Source organism: Terrapene carolina, unplaced genomic scaffold, assembly GCF_002925995.2.
Source record: "Terrapene carolina triunguis isolate 2854851 unplaced genomic scaffold, T_m_triunguis-2.0 Scaffold189, whole genome shotgun sequence".
NCBI lineage: Eukaryota > Metazoa > Chordata > Testudines > Emydidae > Terrapene > Terrapene triunguis.
Genome location: NW_020664540.1, coordinates 8,830,147 through 8,852,035, shown reverse-complemented (window position 1 = coordinate 8,852,035; position 21,889 = coordinate 8,830,147). Strand labels below are relative to the sequence as shown.

At 47.8% G+C, this 21,889-nt stretch overlaps 1 protein-coding gene across 1 annotated transcript in view; it reads right to left on the bottom strand.

Annotated features, from left to right (window-relative positions):
• The window catches only part of DHRS7 (dehydrogenase/reductase 7), a 33,566-nt gene extending 19,078 nt beyond the window's left edge, over nucleotides 1-14,488 (bottom strand). The window contains exon 1 of the mRNA XM_026654219.2: nucleotides 14,299-14,488. Coding sequence (XP_026510004.1) covers nucleotides 14,299-14,428 — 130 coding nt within the window. The 5' untranslated portion in view covers nucleotides 14,429-14,488. The remainder of the gene's footprint in view (nucleotides 1-14,298) is intronic.
• Nucleotides 14,489-21,889: the final 7,401 nt, after the last annotated feature.

Here is a 21,889-nt window from a genome sequence, read left to right as displayed (position 1 = left end):
TTAGCCGACCTACCCCATTCTTACATATATTGTGTATACCCCTCAGATTGCAATCTTGTGTTTATTACAAGCAGCAGCAGCATCACTTGGGCCAGATTCTGCAACCCTTACTCAGAGGGTATATCTACATAGCAGTTGGGAGGCATGATTCCCAGCTCAAGTAGAAGTATATACCTTAGTTCTGATGGGGCTAGTGCCTAAAAAATAGCACTGTAGCGGTTGCCTGTACTGCTGCAGCTGAGACTGAGGCCTTGGCTACACTGGCGCTGTACAGCGCTGCAACTTGCTGCGCTCAGGGATGTGAACCCCCCCCCCCCCCCCCCCCCCCCGAGTGCAGCGCTGTAAAGCGCCAGTGTAATCAGTGCCTGCAGCGCTGCACGCTCGCTCGTAGCCCTGCAAGCTATTCCCCTCGGAGAGGTGGAGTACTTGCAGCGCTGCGAGAGAGCTCTTGCAGCGCTGGCGGCACGACTACACTTGCGCTTCTGTGAATTCTCAAGTGTAGCCAAGGCCTGACTGAGCAAGTGCATATCAAGGGGATCAGGCAGGACTTTGCTCAGGTGGCTAGCCTGAGAAACTGTGGACAAACTGCTGTTTTTAGGCACTAGCTCAAGCAGAATTAGCATGCATTCATCTACTTGAGATGGAAATCATACCTCCCAGCGGCTATGTAGATTACCCAGACTGAGTAGTACCTTCATCCGCAACTACTGAAATCCATGCTATTAAGTGAGAGAAGCTATTACTCAGCATGAGAATGGGTGGCAGAATCGAGAGACTTTTTTACATTAATCCCAGATGTTAGCCACTTTGTACAGTACACACCCCTCCTCCCAAAAACACTGCAGAGCGTGAGAGGTTTAAAAAGTGTCTGTTTAGTTGGTAATAAAGCAGAATTGACAAGACTTTGTGATTCCTCTTTGAGCCCCTACACCCCATGATCACATCTTTTCAGAAGCACAGTGGCCACCAGAAAGTGATTTTAAATAAGTTTCAGTTATAGATTTCAAATGTGATCAAAATTTAGTTTAGAAAGCACTCATTGCTACATAGGCACCAAACTGCTGTGCTGAGAAAATTGACCATAGCTTCCACTTAGAAGGCCATCAGTTTCTAATCCACTGGGATAATATTCCCATTAAGATTTACAACAAGGCTCAGTGATTCCGTTTTACTTTGAGAGATCTTTAGCTAAGGCAGTAGTTGTCATCAATGCTCCTTTCCCACATTTACAATCTTCTTTGACTTAAGCAGAAACCTTTGATGCATTATAAGAAGTCCTACTCAGTCATAATTATCTTTTCCCCAGGTTTGGGGAAAAACTCTCCTAGTTTGTTTCAATAGATGAGAAGCACCCCAAGGATACACTGATCTTGCTCTCGTCACATTTATAGCACAGAAAGTTGTTTGACCCTAACTCCTTGGTTTGGATTGCATCTTCAGAATATTGTTATATCCGCTAAAGCATGGATCCCAGATTTCTCAAAATTGGACCTTTTAAGTAAGCTTTAGTGAAACTGAAGACTACACTCAAAGAGATATTAAGAAAGTCTGAGACCTCTTCTTATTCCTCCCTTACATATATGATCTCCATTATATTTGTGTTGTATAGCACACACAGGTATGCTATGGACAAAGTTCAACACACTTCGTCCTGGGACAGGAGGTGGAAATCTATGTTTGAGTTGGTAGGCTTATCTTGTGTTTTTCTATCACTTGTATTCTCTGATCTTTGGTCCAGGTTTTATTTTGTTTTTTTAACATAACTTGAGAAATGTTTGCTTAATTGATAAAATTGTGATGTGCAGTATTTTTAGACACGTGTCTGATAAAGGTAATCTGTAAGGATAAGGCCTTTGTCTGCAGCCAGATTAAAAGAGCAGCCAAGCAGCAGCCATTAGCTGAAAAGCAGGAAGTCTTATTCTCACATTCCATCTAAATTACATTAAAACAATGTAATATCAGGCTGTTAAGGAGACCCTGTCCTAATGGCACCCACTACCACCAGAAAAAGAAACAGATCTTAAGATGGTTAAAGAAAACTTAGTTTGATAGCATCTTGTCTGTTAAGAAATCACTTATCAGCAGTTGTGGTTGTGAAATCCTCATTTCTTTATTGTTTTATCATTACGGTCCCCACTTCCCTATTGTTTATCTGTCTGGTTCTTTAATTGTTTGTCTGATACACCTAGCAAAATTAATTATGTAAATTAATTAAGGTGGTGGGATAGGATTGATTAAAGAATTTTGTTATACTATGTTAGGATTGGTTAGATAGATTTCAGTAAAATGATTGGTTAAGGTACAGCTAAGCAGAACTCAAATTTCACTATATAAACTGGGGTCCAAAAGGAAGTTCTTTGGGAACCAACTCCAGGACACAGCCCCAAAGATCAGAGCTGCCAGACCTCAACACTCTGCCAATGACACCGTGCAGAAACTGGAATCCCCCAGATGACCTGATCCTGACTGGCCATCAAGGAAAGTTCATCTGTCTTACTGGGAGTGGTGAGCACTGTATGTGTAGCACATGCAGTATGTTTTTGGTGATTGTTAATAAATAGAGGTTATGTAGTATATTACTGTGTAAGGCTCTTTCACTGGTAAAAGACCCTGTAAACCCCAAAAGATTAAGCCCTGAGTCCACATGGAAAGGGTGTTTGCCCGAAGCCCACGGAGGAGTAGAGCCCAGAGCCCACAGAGGAGTAAAGTTAGATGCTTTTTGCCTGGAGCCCTAGGAACTGAGAAAGGGTGGGGGTGCCTAAATTAAGAGGGTTACGCCTTGAGCCCTAGGAACTGGGTAAAGGTGCGTGCCCTTGAGTGTCTGAGTAACAGAGAATTTTGTGCAGGTAATACATCCTACAAACAGCAAATACATCTAAACGATTTTGTTTTCTTGCAGTAAGAACACGATAGGGCAGCATGACACAGATGTTGCCCTGCAACTGGGGGTCAAGTTACCCCAGAATTTGATCAAGCTAATTGCAATCATTGTGTGCATTCAGCCACCAGGAATTAACTAAACAGAACAGCACATGGGTAAGGGTTCATTTGAATAAGCAGGGCTTCTGGAGGCAAGGTCAAATGCTGGCTGCAGGCTTGCGGTTTCGGCTAATCAGAAAGAGAGGAGGGGAGAAGAGTGTCAATAAATTGAGACAAACAAAGTAAGTGGCTGGAGATCTTGAGTTTGGGCGCCTTTGATATAGAAGCTTATTATGACTAAAGCAATGTCTACACTGCGCTCCTTACAGTGGCAGAGCTGTGCCGCTACAGCAGAGCCGCTGTAAGGCACACAGCGTAGCTGCTCTTTGTGCCAACAAAATAAAGCCACCCCCAACAAGGGGGCAGGAGAGCATCTCCTGCCAACAAAGCACTGTCCACACCAGTGCTCTTTGTCAGTAAAACTTTTTTTGGTCAGGGAGGTGGTGTTTTTTTCCCCACACCCTTGACCAACAAAAGTTTTACTGATGAAAGTGCAGTGTACACATAGCCTCAGGCCTTGGCTACACTTGAGAATTCACAGCACTGCCGCAGCAGTGCCAGCGCTCTCCACTTCTCTGAGGGGAATAGCTTGCAGCGCTGCGAGCGAGCGTGCAGTGCTGCAGGCTCTGATTACACTGGCGCTTTACAGCGCTGCACTCGGGGAGGGGGGCGTTTTCACATCCCTGAGCGCAGCAAGTTGCAGCGCTGTACAGCGCCAGTGTAGCCAAGGCCTAATATTGTTAGGAATGTTTTGTTGGTCAATAGTTTAGTGAAGTTAGAAGAGGTGATGACCCAGGATGAGCTCTGTATTTTGTAAAAGTTAGTTATAAAAAGACCAGATAATAGTGTGCTTTGGAGCAGTTCTCTGATGCTATCCTGAGAGACTTTTTGCTGACCTGCTGCTAATTACTCAATATCATCTCAGATTCTAGGTAATTATTTGGGATGTTCTAAACCTATTGCTTCTGTCTGTGTGTGCTTAAATCTAATAAATAGTAGTTTTATATAAGAGGTACTCCTGGGGGAATTTTGCACCACTGCACATGCACAGAATTCACGTCCCACACAGATTTTTTTTTTTGCTTTCCCATACTAAAAATGGCTGACAGGGAATTAAAGGGAAGCTGCAAGAGCAGTCATGCACCACTCCCTAGCTGCGCAGGTACATTGTTTCAGGTACCCAGAGCAGCCAGCAAAGAGGTAAATCACCAAGGGGCTGGGGACACCCCAGCCCATGGCTCCTACCCTGATCAGCTGCTAGTCCCAGCTGGGCTGGAAGCAGGAGAGGACGGACTTCCTCTTCCCCTGCAAGGAGTGACTAGAGCTATGTCAGACCCACCCTCAGCTGCAGGAAGCTCCGCATCCTCCCCTGCTTCCTCCCCACATTGCTCATCAGCTGTGGGGGGAAGGGTCACTGTATAGGGAGCTGCTCCTCCATCCACCCAACCCTTGTACATCTGGACCTCCCATACCCAGACACCCCTGCCAACCCTCACCTGGTACATCCAGAACCCCCCTAGCCCTCCATACCCAAACCCCACCCCACTGAACCTCAACCCCTGCATCTGGAGCCCCCCTGTACCCAGACCCCCTACCTCCATACCCCATCCCTGCACCCGGACCACTCCCTGAGCCCCCACATCCAGACCCCCAATTAACTGCACCCAGACCCCACCAAGCCCCACTTCCCCAGCACCCAGACCCCCCTGCTGAGACCCCCACACCAAGACCCCTCTGCTGAGCCCCAACCACCTTCACCTGGAAGCCCCTGCATAGTCCAATTGCCACTGCACCTGGAACCCTCCCCCCCACACACACACACACACACAGAGCCTCTGTGCATCCAGATCCCCCCACACCTAGACCCCCCCACTGAGCTGCCTGCACCTAGATTGTCCCACACAGAATCCTCTCACCCCACACCTGGATCCCTCCACACTTGGATCCTGACTGGTTAAGCCTGCCTGCCTGCCCCACCCCTGGTGTGCCTGGCACAGAGAGGCAGGGCCCTGCGGTGTTTCTGGGGCAGGCCCAGGCCTTGTGCTGTGTCAGGATCAGGTGCAGCCTCACCACCGAGTCTGTGTCCCGGGGCTGGGAGGACTGCAGGGTCATCTCCCACCTTTGTGCAGCCAGTGGCCTGTGCTCCCCACTGCCATGCTGGAGCCTCTGCATTTATTTATTGACAAATAAAACTTGCAGAATTTTAAAATATTGTGTGCAGAATTTTTAATTTTTGGCACAGAATTTTTAGGCACAGAATGCCCTCAGGTGTAAAGAGCACATTTACTTGCATCATTTTTTCCCCATCAGCCATAAGCACTGTGTTTCCACTGATTTATTCCTGACACCACCTGGAGTGAAACAGTTAAATTACCACTGCTTTGGTTTCTGAAAATCCTGGGTAACACAGGCAGCAGATAACTAACAGATGTTTATGATGGCGCTGATAGGCATGCTTCCATCACATAGATGGAACAAACACATGGAAAGACACTTTGGAATTGGCTTCCAGCCATATTTGTATGGCCCTACCAATTTCACTGCAGTGAAAAACTCATCATGGACCATGAAATAAGCCCTTCCCTGTGAAATCCCATCTCCCCTGGTGCTAGGAGTGCCCCAGCCAGGGGGCTCCTAGCTCCGGCTAGGCTGGGGGAGGGACAGGACTTGTCCATCCCCCGCACAGCTGCTCTCAGGGAGAGCTCAGAGCCACCTCCAGGTGCCTCCCCTTGCTGCATGATGCCCTGGGATTAGGCAGCAGCCCCAGAGGTTCTTGCAGTTGGAGGAAGCTTGTGGAGTTGGGTCTGATCTTCCCTGTGCTGCTGGAAGTGTCCCAGCACAGGGCTCCTAACTGCTAGTCCAGGCAGAACTGGGGCAGGACAGAACTTACTCTTTCCCTGCAGGGCTGCTCTTAGGTATGATGCAGCTAGCTCCACACCCCTCCTCCCCACTCGTTTCCTGTCCCCCTCCCTTTGCAGCTGCCTGGGGAGGGAACATTGTACAGCAACTGCCCCCCCCCCCCATTCCAGATGCAATTATTCACTTATATAAAAAAAAAAAAAAAAATAGAAAGAAAGGTGAAGCACTTGACAGAATTTTTTGATTGACACTTTAGAGAAGCAAATTACACTCAGGGCTCAACTCACTGACTGATAGATATAGACATTGGGGAGGTTTTGTAGTGTAGTGATCTCAATTGATTGCCTACTAGAAGACACCTGCAGTTACTGTAAAATAAGTGTCCAAAGTAAATCAAAAATCTCAAAAATAATTACTGCAGCAGATCGTGTGAAACAATTTGGAAGCCAAGTTCTACGTGCAAATGGCGACAAACTATTTTGTAGAAGCTGCAATGTTTCATTGGATCACACACGTCGGGCAACAGTTCAGCACCACTTAGACTCAGAAACCCATCAAAGCAGAAAGAGGGCTGCGGATATGCATTGCTGGTAAACAAAAAGTTTAAAATCAAAAAGCAAAACCAATTTATTCTCTTTCTTAGAAGATGACAGAGCTCTTGTACCCATCATTTAGCTATAATGGAACTTGTGGTGACATCTGCAAGTGCTTATATACTGTTGGAAAAACTTTGACCCAAAGCTGCTTGAGTTCATTCAACGGAACGTACAACATGCCGGTTGCTTACCAAGTGCAAATAAGCTATGACAGGATTATCGTCAAAAGGTTTTTGCTACACATTTTGAGGAGATGAAGTCTCAAATTAACTCATGTGAGTCTTCTGCAATTATTTCAGATGAGTCCACAGATGAGCAAGAAAACTATGCACTGCATGTTCGGTTTGATTTTATTTCTGACCAGGCCAAAGATGTACAGACAGGAAAGCTAACAGTGCTCGTCAACTACATTTACTTGAATGCTGTTAACTCCACTACAGTTTGTCAAGCGATAATTAATACCATTTCAAAATACAGTGCAAAGTTTGACAACGTATCTACTTTCACAAGTGACGATGCAACTTACATGACAAAAATCTTTCAGCAAGACAGCTACCGTGCATTAGTTATCCCGCACTTAACTATCAATTCCCCCCCACCCCCCCTTTTAAAACAGAACCTCTGACTCACTAGCCAAGATGATCAGAGGGGGAAACATTTCCTTCTAGAAAGGAAAGGAATGTTTTGCTTTCTACTGCTCTCTATTCAGGTGCCTGGTTGACAATAGCCCAGAGCTGCAATTGCAGGGCAAGTCCTGCTCAGCCCCATGCTGGTGTATGCCCAGTAAAAATGGAATTGTCTTCAAATTTAGCACTAAAATGTCTGCAGTCTCTCTTGAGTATATGCAAAATGTGTTGTTGTTGTTTTTAAATTATAACTTGGCTAAATGTTGGGAAATTTTCATGGGGACCACAAAAGACATCTTTTTGGCACACCTATTTCCAGTCCCTGCTCCAAAGATAGAATATCAGGGTTGGAAGGGACCTCAGGAGGTTATCTAGTCCAACCCCCTGCTCAAAGCAGGGCCAATCCCCAGACAGATTTTTGCCCTAGCTCCCTAAATGGCCCCGTCAAGGATTGGCCTCACAACCCTGGGTTTAGCAGGCCAATGCTCAAACCACTGAGCTATCTCCTACTTCAAAGGAACCAGACTTCAACATGTGCAAAGTGCTGTATTTTTCCATAGCTTGGTTGTCTGAAACGGCTGAAGAATGTGGTCTGAAGTTTTCCAAAACAATTCAGCCTGAGGCGGACATCCAGCATGGAAAATTTCTGCCCAGATAGTTAAAGCAGCTGAAAACAGGGTCTTCTAATGGGAAGTGTTGGGAAACCTTATTTACAACCAGTGCTACCATTCCTGCTTAATTAAGCCAATGGTAGAAGACAGCATAGTCTGCATACTGTTGTTGCCATGTGAGACAACACCCAACTCTCTCTCTCTGTCACTTGGCTCAGATGCTGAGCATGTCTATACTGCAATCATTGGGTGTAACTGCAGTCCAAGTAGACATACCGGAGCTAGCTTTAATCTAGCTAACTTGGGTACCAAAGCAGTGAAGCTGCAGCAGTACAAACCTTCCTCAAACCCTGGGAATTTTAGCCTGTGCTGAAGCCTTCTGTGACTGGCAAGAAAGTTGCAGCATCTACTTCCAGCTAACGGCCAGATCAGCGTGAGCCTCATCTACATGACCTTTAGAATGGATTATTGCAACTCCCCACACTTGGGAATGAGTGCACAAACCTTTTTTTAAAAGGTCCCAAACCCAACGGCCTGCCTCTTGAGCAACATGAGGTGCACAAAGGGCTTACAGTTGTTTCACTCTGTACACTGGCTCCCCACAGGTTAATTTCAAAATAGAGATTATCATTGTAGGTAACTTGAAGGACTTCAAATGACCATCTCTCACTGAGGGAGGTCTCTCACTCCTCTGACAGTTACACTCCTGAGAAGTGTAACAATCACTCTCAAGGGTCAAACTCCTGAAAGCAGGGATAACACTTTCCCATCAACTGGTGCAAGACTATGGAATACTCTTCTGGAAGAGGTATGAATGACCACAAACCTCACTGTCTTTTAAAAGGTGTGCAAGACTTATCTCTTTAGCCTTCCCCCAATGTCTGCAACCAACCACTAAAGAGACTGAAGTGGGTAAAGAGAGGCAGGTGTGCGCGTATGTACAGACACACCCAAACACACCATGCTACCTAGCAATCACTTAGGGAGGCGGAAGAAAGTCAGCTTGTTGGACCCTTCCTTGCCTTGGTCCTTTTTGCAAGGCATCCAGATACTATCAGTCAACCATCACCATAAGAACCCATCCAGGGAGAGAGAATTTGAAGCTCTGATTGCGGAGCAAAAGCATGTTTAAATTTCACAACCTGCAGCTACTTGGCTCAACACCTTTGGAACAGCCTGTCCTATACACAATAGGGCATTCCATATGAGGCAGGCCCTCTTGCAAACTTTTAAGGAGCTGTGCAGTTCCTAACATGCTTCAGAGAACGGCTCCCACACACATCTTAAAAGCCATGCTGGAGTCCTCCTTTAATCCTTTGGCACCCCAGGAGGGTTGAGCGAAGGAATCAAGCCAAGGAATCCTATGGAGAGCTTGCCTCTGCCAAACTGCACTGCACATACTAGGTCCGTCTAAACTGCAACAAAAGACCGGCAGCATAGCCACAGCTAGCCCGCAGCAGACTTGGGCTCAGGGGGCTCGAGCTGCAGGGCTATAAAATCGAAGGGGAGACACTTAGGCTGAAGCCCTGGCTCTGAGATCTTCCCCTCCTTGTGGGATCTGGGATTCCGCCTGAGTGTTTACACCGCTATTTTTAGCTCTACAGCCCAAGTCAAAGTCAGCTGACCTGCCCTCTGAGATTCAATGCCACTGGTTTTTTTGTTTTGTTTTTTTTAAATATTGCAGTGTAAACACCCTTAATGTTACAGTATGCAGCTTAAGCACCACCTTCCTTAGCTATACACCAGTGGTTTTCAACCTTTTTAGGGGTCTGCAAATGAAAAAATATTCAGATAGACATACAGATCCCTTTGGCAATCTTGGACAGCCTGCGGACCCCCAGGGGTCTACAGATCCCAGGTTGAAAACCATTGTCAGCTTAGTGAAAGAGTTATGCATAACATACTGCACTTGAGCAAACTCTGATTTTCAAAGGCTCACAGTTAAGAACCAGTTTTTACTAGAACACCCAGAGTAATCGCTCAGTCTGTGGCAGAACTGGGAAGAAATGCCCTGGTCTTATAATTTCAAGTCTTAACCACAAGACTACCTTCCTCTCTATATTACAGGTGCTAATCTTTTGGCCAGAGTTCTAGTTAAGCTGTTGTAATCAACTTTCAGAATGCTGCACTGAGCAGAATAGGAGGAAGGGACCTCAAGAAGTCAAATAGATTTCCTGGTGGTGCTTAAATAGGCCCTCCCTTTATCCTCAAAACAGGATTTTAATAGCAGTCTCAGTGGAACTGAAGTCATGAGCAGATTTCACAAAGCTGCCTGTACTTCTATGGCCAGATCATCATTTTGACCTTTCTATTTGCATCTTGTACCCTTACTCTTTCTTTGGCCCCAATCCTGCAAACCACTAACCACTTGGAGAGCTGGACCCTCTGTCCATGTGGAGCCCCACAGGCATAGGGTTTGACCACACAAAGCAACCTGCAGTATCAAGCCATAGGTTGTCAGCTCTTGGAGTCAGGGACCATGCCTCTTTTATGTTTATACAATGCCTAATATCTTGTGAGTCTTACCAATAATAAACAAACCACAAGGCATCCATTTCTGTGGTATCAACATTGCTTTCTACAAAGGCCTGCAAAACTGGCTAACACACTGGCTGCATCTACACCTGAAAACAGGTCACATGTAGCTACTGAAAAATATGGGAACCAAAACAGGAACCTAAAGGAAAAAAAAAAAGTGGGAAAGGGACTGATGAACAGCAGGGCCAGTGCAACCACTAGGCGAACTAAGTAGTCGCCTAGGGCGCCAAGTGGTTGGGGGTGCCAAAAAGCAGTGCCCTGGCTCGGCAGGGAGGAGCCGCCTTCCGGAGGCACCAGAGAGCCAGAGCATCAGCTTGCGGTGGCAGCAAGCCCCAGCCATGGAGGAGCCGGCACGGCACAGGGGGGCAGCAGCCTTGCAAAGGCGGCAGCGCTGCTAGCGGGGAGTAGCCACGCCCCCCGCCTCTCCTGCCCAGCTGCAGCAGATGCATGCAGGCGGTGGTCCCCATGCGCCCCCTGGCTCCTCCCTCGCCATGCTCAGGCTCTGCAGCTCCCGGGCATGTGAGCCACCACCGCCGCTGGGGCACGGGGCCCTGAGCCTGCTCCGGGAGGGACAGTGGCAGCTCACACGCCCTGGAGCCGCAGAGCCCGAGGGCACACGGGGGCCACCGCCCGCAGCCCAGGCAGGCATGCCCCCCGGTTCCCCCCTCACCGCACTCAGGTTCTGTGGCTCCAGGGAGCGTGAGCCGCCGCTGTCCCTTCCAGAGCTCCCCCCCTCCCGCTGCCTCAGCACTCTGTGGGGGAGGGGCTGTGCACACCATAGCCTGGCAGCGTGTTTTGCCTCCACATGGAGCATCTGACTGGCATGGGCATAGAATATCAGGGTTGGAAGGGACCTCAGGAGGTCATCTAGTCCAACCCCCTGCTCAAAGCAGGCCCAATCCCCAGACAGATTTTTGCCCCAAATCCCTAAATGGCCCCCCTCAAGGATTGAACTCAAAACCCTGGGTTTAGCAGGCCAATGCTCAAACTATCCCTCCCCTCCAGACATGGTAAGGGGAAACCCGGGGGGCATCAGGGAGCAGAGAGAGGGGGTTGGATGGGTCAGGAGTTCTGGGGGTCCTGTCAGGGGGCAGGGGTGTGGATAAAGGTTGGGGCAGTCAGGGGACAAGGAGCGGGGGGGTTGGGGATTCTGAGGGGGGCAGTCAGGGGGTGGGAAGTGGGAGGGGGTGGATGGGGGAGGGGGCAGGGCTTGGGTGGGGCTCTTCCCCCCCCCAATCCTCTTTTTTGATTGTTGAAATTTGGTAACCCTAGGCGAGAGGAGAGCCGGGGGGCACATGAAGGCTGGTGCCTGCATGCATCCGCTGCAGCCTGCAGGAACCCCTGGGGGGTGGGGGGTGCCAGGCCACAGCCTGGGCAGGAGGGGCGGAGGGTGCGGCTGCTCCCCGCTAGCAACGCCGCTACCTTTGCATGGCTGCTACCCCGCTGCGCCGCGCCAGCTCCTCCATGGCTGGGGTTCGCCGCTGCCGCAAGCAGGATGCTCTGGCTTTCCGGTGCCTCTGGAAGGCGGCTCCTCCCTGCCGGGCTGCTGCAGCGGCCCAAGCCTGGCAAAGCCAGTGAGTGGACTTGGGGCGTTGGCCGCCGGGATGGGGAGGGCTTGGCTCGCGGGGGGGCTGTGCACCCTCCAGGGGAGTTCAGGGGCGGGGAGGGGGGAACCTGGTCTGGGGAGCAGCCCCTGGGGACTATAAAGGCTCGTTGGGATTTGCCCCTCAATGAATCTATGTGCAAGGGGGGGGGAGAGGTTGTCCAAGGTGGAAGTTTCGCCTAGGGCACAAAATATCCTTGCAGCGGCCCTGATGCATAGCTATAAAACAACCTGACAGCACTGAAACAAACAAAATGTAAAACCAAGAAAAATTAGAAAGATCCATTAGATACTTATAACTGCTATTCAACATTTAATTTTTAACATTGATGCACATGGCACTGTACAGTGTAAGAGACCTGTTTACCTACCCTATCAAACATAAAATCAAAGGCACAGATTGTGAAATCCTTCTTAAGTCAGGAAAAAGTAAGGAAAAACACTCTTGGGAGGACATTATACAGAGCGCTTGAAAACACACAATTTGTTTATGTTGTGTGCTTAATTTCCTTACCGGCTTTTTAATTAACAGTTTTTATGAGAGTGGAACCGTAGTGCCTGGGCTGAATTTAACTGACAAAGTAAGACAGTCAGTTTTGAAGAGGGATTTGAAGAGGGGAAGCTAGCTTGACACACGCAGAGAAGAAAACTTACAGAAGGCCTAAGCAGCTTGTAAATTCAGGAGCAGGAGGAGACAGTGGGAACAGTAACACTTTCTTGTAAACGGTCGCAATCCTTGTCCTATCTCACCCGCAGCCCCTCATTTTATTCATTACCCTTATTCATTCTGTTCTTTCTAAATAGTGCAGTCTTTTATTTGTTCTGTAGAATACCTAGCAAGCTTGTGATGCTATAAAAGTAACAAACAAATTAGACATCATACTAGATTAAATCTAGAAAGAGAATTATTAGCACTGTATTAGTGAACATGTATTTAAAACAGACTAAAAACCTAGATTGAAACCTATTACAGAAGTTTCCATAACTATCTCCATTAAATCTTCAGGTGTGCACCAATGAGAGCTCAGAGATGGACAAGTCTTGCTGATTAACTTTTCTGCCCTAATGTCAAAATGTTTAAATAGCTGGCCTTTTTCAAAAGGTATGAGTGTACATTTTTTAATTTCCTGCACATTTGTGAAGCATCTAGCAGTTGGATGGCACTAATAAGGAATATAGAAATGTTTTCGAAAGACCTCTTCCCTGTTTTTTTCCACAGCTGTGCAGGGTACAAACATCAGCATTATCTGGTCAGAGGCAGGTTATTTCCAGCCTACAGTTTCTTTCAAAAGGTAGTATAAATAGGGACGTGGCAGAGACTCCTAAATACCCCATCCCATTCTAGATCCTTCCTCTCCCCCACATATACTTTCCTGTGACTATCCCACAGAGACCCCCTTGGGACTGCCACCTGATGTGCTGAGACTACATCAGAGCCCATTTTCCCTGGCAGCTTGGGTCTTCAGTAGCCTGTCCTGTTGAGCCAGACACGCTAGCCTGCTACAAACACAGACCCAGGTTAGACTGGCTTAACATTTGGTAAGCAACCCACATCCTTTCATGTATTTATACCTGCTCCTAGATCTTTTACTTCATACATCTGATGAAGTGGGTTCTAGCCCACAAAAGCTTATGCCCAAATAAATTTGTTAGTCTCTAAAGTGCCACAAGAACTCCTCATTTTTTTTTGCTGATACAGACTAACATGGCTACCACTGAAACCAGACCCAGGTCTGGATCACATCCCCTACACCACACTTACTCCATGGCTTTGCCTCGCCACCACTACACAGGACCCCCCTCCTCCTCCCCTGGCTTCTACACCATGACCACACCCCTGTGATTATCCCAACACTCTTCCCATAGCCTTACCCTCCCCTCCATACACACACACACACACCCCCGATCCCCACACTCCCTTTAGTCTACCCCAGAGCTTGTCTACACAGGAAGAACAGGAGTACTTGTGGCACCTTAGAGACGAACAAATTTATTTGAGTATAAGCTTTCAAAAACTTATGCTCAAATAAATTTGTTAGTCTCTAAGGTGCCACAAGTACTCCTGTTCTTTTTGTGGATACAAACTACCACAGCTGCTACTCTGAAACCTGTCTACACAGGGGCACTCAGGAAAACAATCCACATGAACTACAACGTGTGTGTCCAAAGTGGATTAGGTAAACTGCATTAAACCCCTGTGTGAACACTCTCATTCAGCATCAAAGTGGCCTCAATTCAGTTTAGTTGAATCCAGCCACGTGAATGCCGAATACTGAGTCCACACAGGGGTTTGAGGTAGTTTAACTAATCCACCCCTTTAATTAAATCGGATTAAAATACGTGTCCCCGGGCACAAACGCCCCAGTGAGGCACATGCTGGCTCTACCCCACCCCTGCAGCTGCTGCCACCCCGCTGGCTCTTGCCCCCACGTTGGATGGGGCAGGGCTGGCCCCCTGGCGCCGCACTACCGGGGGAGGGGGGTTACCTGGTCTCTTGCCCCGCCACTCCGCCCACAGCAGGGTGAGGTCGCCGTCCAGGCCGAGCAGCCAGCGGCCCAGCAGGTAGAGCAGCGCGCAGAGCGCCAGCGGGAGCAGGAGGAGCGCAGCCCACTCCATGGCCGGAGCGCAGCGCACTGGCGGGGCCCGCTCAGCCCCGGGGATTTAAGATGGGCCAGAGGCAGCCCCACCCTGGGCGAGCGCCCCCCCGCCATGCCCCGGTCCCGCCGCGGCACAAAGCCCGCCCCCGCCGGGGAGTGGCCGCCGCTGGCCTGGCGGGCGGGCAGCCAGGGACAGGCGCTTGGAACGGGCCTGCTACCCGCGCACGTCGCAGCGGGTTTGGCCCGGGGAGCCCACCCCAGCGACAAGAGGCGGGGAGCTGGGGCACCGCCTCTGAAGCGTCCCAGAGACCCGAACCCCCCGTTGTGTCCCCCACTCACCCCCCTCCCCGCGGGAGTTGCCCGACTCCCCCCAGGGGAGCCCCCCCCTCTGCCCCCCGACCCCTGCTCCCCACTGTCCCCCGCGGGAGCTCCTCACTGACTCCCCTCCCTCACGCTGAAGCTCCCCATCTCCCCCTTGGCTCCTCCCTTCCCTTGCTCACGACCTAGTCCCTCACTGGATCCTAATTCCAGTATCTGCATTTCCTCCCACTCAGTAACTCTCTAGTCTCCTCTGAGGCCTTGCCACAGTAACCCCCACCTCGGAATGATCACACTGCAGCCCCGCCTCAGGGCTCGGCTTCCAGCCAGCTCAAGGCTGAGCAAGCTGATAAATAGTGGGTGAGAGGTCAGCCCCATGATAAGGATCCTAGTCCTGTAAACACGAGCCCTGTCCCTGGTGTTAACTTTCCTCTGCCTTGAAGGTTTGCCATAGTGGTAAGTGGGATGGGTCATGGGGAATTTGATTTATATCATTTACTTGTTCCATAAACAGAAACAACCTTTGAAAGCCCACAAAGCATGCTGCTGCCTTCCCTCCTTGCCCCTGCTCCTATTTTACACCTGGAAGTGTAAAGGCGCATACCAGCTTCCATTTGTTGTCTTTTAAAAAGTAAAATAGCCTTGCAACTGCACACTGAGCACTCGGGTTGGCGAGTTGACAGTATGTTTGCCTGAAGATCACAGGTTATTCACAGTCCTATTACAGACACCTAAGGCTGGCCTTTAGGATCCAGGAAAAACACAACCATGGGTCCCTTGATGCTGGGGAAGACCCCAGCTTGGTTGGCAGCAGTAAGGAGCAGTTCCACCTGGACTACCACTGATAACAGTACTGCCATCACCAGCTCCCTGGGCCAGCTTCCCTACCGAGCAGCCATTGTGACATCTAGTGATGAGGGGTACCTCAACAGAATGAGAGACATTGCGGACTAAGCAAGGCACTAATTTAATCAATGACACTGAGTCCCTACCCTCAACAAGTCACATAGGCCAAAATTTTCAGATTTAGATGCCTAATGTTAAGCGCCCAAGTCCAGGGGTGCTGAGCACCCACAGATCCAATTGACTCCGGCACTTCTAGAAATCAAATCACGTTTATACAGGTGCCTGAATATGGATTTAGATGCCTTATCTTATATACACAAGTTTGAAAATTCTAGCTTTAATCTTTCTGTGCCTCCATTTCCAGATCTATAACAGTCTCCACTTCTGCAGTAGAAGGCTTGGCCTGGTGGAACCTAACCATTCTCGCCAGCTGCACACACATTTGCCATAAATTGTCATTGATTATTATGGTAGTGCCCACATTCTACTCGGCACTGTCCAAGTATATAATAAAGCAGACCCTGCCCCAAGGATCTTGGAATAAGCAACATAAGGGTGGGCAAGAGGTATTATGGGTTGGGTTAAACTTCATTGAAACTGGTGAGTGTAACAGCCACCCTTCATTTGGAGTAAATGTAGGACAAAATTAAGCTTCTATGTGGAACCAGATAGCTGAAATAACAGCAGCCTCCTGTCAAAACACAGATGCAGGTCATCACCCAAAATAGAAGCACATGCAAGGCACATAGGGGAGGAGGGGTGTCTCTGGATATTGTTTGTTGGAGGTACCTGTGTCTGTGGGACAGAAAGAAGCAGGAAAAACACCAGAGAAGCAGAAAGACCAGGAGCAGAAAGCCAAGGAATCAGAACATCCACTGGGATGATGGCCCTGAGAAAAAGGTTAGAGAGCTTTTTGCACTGAGTACTGGCTGAAATAAATTTAGAACTGTGAGCAAAGAAATTATTTCCTGTTTGATTCCTGTGGTGCTCAGGGAAACAGGACTTTGTACACTCTTTGTAAATAAATAGGATTGCACCTGGCCAAAGAAATATCTGATTCCAACATCAGTTTCTCCTCCTAATCAAAACAACCCCACTGGACTCCAAAAATTGGCTAACTACTTGGGTCAAAAGGGGGAAACAGAGGAATATACGTCAATATTTTTTACTCTTTGTGTAAATAGCCACTATCTTCACTTGGCCATTGAGCTAATCATTATTAGTGGGCTAATTTCTTGTGAACATCACAGTATAAGTGGGACTTGGGACAGATTTGAAGGAAGATTACCACACTTTTTATATCATAATCATCTCATTCTTACATCCTCACAACTTTTGTTGTAGCCACCCATTCTCTCTCATCTTATATCTATGCCTTGTCTACACTACCAAGTTTTGTCAACAAAAACTGCCTTTTGTCAACCAAACAGTGAATGCGTACACACCGATCTGACTTTTTTCGGGGAAAATGTCCAGTTTTGGCGACAAAATACAACCACCCCGACGAGAGACATACATCTTTTTCCTCTAAATTTTTCTCAACGAAGTGCCAGTGTAGACACCATGCTTGATTTCATTGCTTTAATTGGCCTCCAGGAGATGTCCCACAAGGCCCATGCTGACCGCTGTAGTCAGCTGTTTGAATTCCACTGCCCTGCAGCCAGGTAAACAACCACCCACTCCCCCTTAGAAGTCCCTGGAATTTTTGAAATTCCATTTCCTGTTGGCTCTGCATGGAGAGGTCTTATCACATGTTCCCAGGTAACCATGGCAGGTTATCACACCAAACGCTCTCCTGCTTGGACCATTGCTGAGCTGTTGGATCTGATCAGTCCATGGGGAGAGGAGGCTGTGTAGTCACAGCTGCATTTGAGCCAAAGGAATTGGGATACCCACGGGCACATTTCTCGAAGCTTGTGTTAAAAGGGCTATGATTGGGACATGCTGCAGTGCAGAGCGAAGATAAAGGAGCTGAGGCAGGCATACCAAAAGGCAAGGAAGGCAAACCATCAAGCCGATGCTTCACCTAAAACCTGCTGGTTCTATAAGGAGCTGGACACTATCCTCAGTGGCGACCCTGCCTCCACTGCCAAGAGCCCCGTGGATACTTCGGCGGGCCTGGAGGCAGTGGAAAGAGGACCTAACCTGGAGGACAAAGTTATTGATGAAGTGATGGAGTTTAGATGACGATGTGCAGCTCCCTGTGGGGTCGCCCGGTGGGGCAGGCAGCCAGGTACTGTTCTCCACTCCAGAGGTGTTTAGCCAGTCTCAGCAGTTGCTCTCCAGCGAGCAAGAAGCAGGAGAGGAGATGCCTGGTAAGTGGCTGTGGTTTGTGTGGTGCGGAGGTGGGTTCAGGGTATAGAAATGTGGAAGGCTGGCTGTGTTTCTGTGAGCTGCACATTTCCCTATGTAGCTAATCGGTATGGCAGAATAGGGTGTTGATGCACGTCAAGATCTCACGGGAATCCTCCAGACAGATCTCTAGGAAACTTTCCTGGAAGTACTCGGTAATGCTCTGCCGAAGGTTTCTTGGCAGAACAGCTTTGTTCCTTCCCCATTGTAGGAAACTTTCCCGTGCCATTCAGCAATCACTTGTGCAGGGACCAAAGCTGCACACACGTGAGCAGCATAAGGAACAGGGCGGAAGCCACAAGCATGGAGTAGATGTACCCTAGTTTCCCTGCTTACCCATAGCAGTGAGATAGCTGCTAGAATGATCCCCGCCTGTGGAAAAGTGTGGGAGAATTTTAGAATTTTTTCCCTAGTATGCTGCACCACAACCCTTGCAAAGAGTGTGTGCTCTTTTCCCATGAGGAGCGCCCCCCTGCCCCAACACTCACCATGCTTTGGGTGTTCGCAGAGATGTGTGCCTGGCAAGGGTCAGTGAGAGTGATTGCAATGTTGCAAAAGGTTTATTTAACTCAAATTTCAATGCTGTGTATGAATGTAACAATCTTGTTTCTGTGCATTGTCCCCTGTGCTTCACCAGATGTGGCCTTCAGGAACACCCCACGCACCCCAGCCGAGCAGCTCCGCCAGATAAGAAAGTGCCCAAGGCTATGGCTACACTGGCGCTTTACAGCGCTGCAACTTTCTCGCTCATGGGTGTGAAAAAACACCCCCCTGAGCGCAGCAAGTTACAGCACTGTAAAGCGCCAGTGTAAACAGTGCCCCAGTGCTGTAAGCTAATCCCCTCGTGGAGGTGGAGTACCTGCAGTGCTGGGAGAGCTCTCTCCCAGCGCTGGCGCGCGACCACACTTGCACTTCAAAGCGCTGCTGTGGGAGCGCTCCCGCGGCAGCGCTTTGAAGTTTCGAGTGTAGCCACGGCCCAAGTTGCAGCAAAGAAGACATGTTCCGGGAGGTACTGCAGTGGTCCAATGCAGAGAAAAGAGAACGCAAGGAGTGCTGGGAAGCTGAATAGCAGGACATAAAAGAGAATCAGGAGTTTAAGGATGCAACTGAGCAGATGATTAAAGTAATGGAGGAGCAAACGCAGATGCTAAAGTCCTTAATAATGCTGCAGACTGAGCAGAGCCGTGCTTGCCCTCCCCTGCAGCACATTCAGAACTCTTAGCACCCCAGCCCTGAGCAAAACTTTCACCCTTAGCTACACAGAGCTTATGCAACATACAGCATGTGGCTATGACCATGGGAATATTATCCTCATTAAGGTCTAAACTGCCATAAAGTCATCGCCAACACACCTCTAATCTGCCAAAAGCACCTTCCACTGTCATCCAGCACCTGCTCAGCCTGTTGTTGAACTGCTCCTTACTGCTGTCCACCTGCATGATGATACAATCCCACCATTCAGTGCTGGTTTCCCGAGCCCAAAAGTGACCGTCTACCCTATGCACCTGTTCTGTGAATGCCAAAAGTAATCTAAAGTTGCTCCTATCCATATCACACAGAATGTCGGGCACCTGCAAGTCTTCTTCAGTAAGGAACTTCACGATTAACTGCACTGCCATCTGCGATGTCTTCATGACAGTTAACAGAGCATAGGAGATCCATCCCTTCTCACAAAGATGCCGGGGTGCACAGCAAAGAAGGTTCATTGCAAAAATGCCGCGAAAGAAAGCCAGAAGCCCATGGACTGCTGGGACAGCAAGCAATGCATCATGGGACATTGAGCCCAGTCCCAGGATGCACCGCGATCCACTCTGCTTTCCCACAACACCTAGCAACAAAAGGTGTCGAGCTGGACTGTGGGATAGGTACCCACAGTGCATTGCACACACTATTGACGATAGTGCCCCCACTATGAATGCACTCTACCGACAGAGGGAGCGAGTGTGAACATATGATTCCGATTTTTATTATGTTGACTTTTGGATGTTGGCATCACTTTTGTCAACCAAACTTGGTAGTGCAGACATGGCCTTAGAGTGTAAACTCACCAGGTTAGGGACCTTCTCTTTGTTCTGTATATAATGCCTAGCACAATGGGGCCCTGATGAGGCCTCCTAGGTACTATCAGAATACAAATAAAAAAAATAGTAAGAGAAAGTGGTGGTTTTATGGTAGCTTGCATAAGAGATGAAATGGGAAAAAAGCAGATGGTTGGGCAGAAACACGCTGTCCCTTGCACCAGATTTTGTCAAGGTGTTGGGGGTAGTAATGAAACAAAGGAAGCATCTGTGGCACATGGGCTTTGAGGAGAAGATACTGGCTCCCACTCAGTAGCTTGCATGTTCATGGTAGCAGTGCAGTTAAACTGTCTGCAGGTTCGCTACGTTACTCCTGGGGGAATTCTATGCCAAAATATTAAAAATTCTGCACACAACATTTTAAAATTCTGCATATTTTGTCAAAACAATATAATCACACCATAATATAATTAAATACAACATCCCTGTGGTGGGGAAAACACCACAGCCACTCAACACCGTAGCATTTAATTTCAGAAGGGGGACTACACAAAAATGAGGCAGTTAAACAGAAATTAAAAGGTATAGTGCCAAAAGTGAAATCCCTGCAAGCTGCATGGAAACTTTTTAAAGACACCATAATGGAGGCTCAACTTAAATGTATACCCCAAATTAAAACAACATAGTAAGAGAACCAAAAAAGAGCCACTGTGGCTAAACAACAAAGTAAAAGAAGCAGTGAGAGGCAAAAAGTCATCCTTTAAAAAGTGGAAGTTAAATCCTAATGACGAAAATAGAAAGGAGCATAAACTCTGGCAAATAAGTGTAAAAATATAATTAGGAAGGCTAAAAAAGAATTTGAAGAACAGCTAGCCAAAGACTCAAAAAGTAACGGCAATTTTTTTTAAGAACATCAGAAACAGGAAGCCTGGTAAACAATCAGTGGGGCCATTGGACAATTGAGATCTAAAGGAGTACTCCAGGACGATAAGGGCATTGCAGAGAAACTAAATGAATTCTTTGCATTTGTCTTCATGGCTGCAGATGTGAGGGAGATTCCCAAACCTGAACCATTCTTTTTAGGTGACAGATCTGAGGAACTGTCCCAGATTGAGGTGTCATTAGAGGTTTTGGAACAAATTGATAAACTAAACAGTAATAAAAGTCACCAGGACCAGATGATATTCACCCAAGAGTTCTGAAGGAACTCAAATGTGAAATTCCAGAACTACTAACTGTAGTCTGTAACCTATCATTTTAATCAGCTTCTGTACCAAATGACTGGAGGATAGCTAACGTGATGCCAATTTTAAAAAAGGTCTCCAGAGGTGATCCTGGGAATTACAGGCCGGTAAGCCTGACTTTGGTACTGGGCAAACTGGTTGAAACTATAATAAAGAACAAAATTGTCAGACACATAGATGAACATAAATTTGTTGGGGAAAAGTCAACGTGGTTTTTGTAAAGGGAAATCATGCCTCACCAATCTATTAGAATTCTTTGAGGGGCTCAACAAGCATGTGGACAAGGGGGATCCAGTGGATATAGTGTACTTAGATTTTTCAAAAAGCCTTTGACAAGGTCCCTTGTTATACCAATAGAATAAAAACCAGCAGGATCTTATTAAGAGGGATAAGGCAAAGATGCCACATTTATTGTAAATATAATGGTAAAGCAAAAGATAAAAGTAAACAACGTTGTTTGACTACTTATTCCTATCACTACTTATTCCTTATACACACACACACACACACATATATAGATAGATAGATAGATTCATTCACACAATCATTTATTCAAGTTTTGTATAGGTGTTATAGTTAGCAGCCTAGAAGTTGCTCATGCCAAGTTACTGGCCAGGTATCTTGGTCATGAGGATGGAGCCGAGTCTGTGTCAGATGCACCTGATGCTCCTGGAGGTTGGCAGCAGAACCAGAGACTCAAAG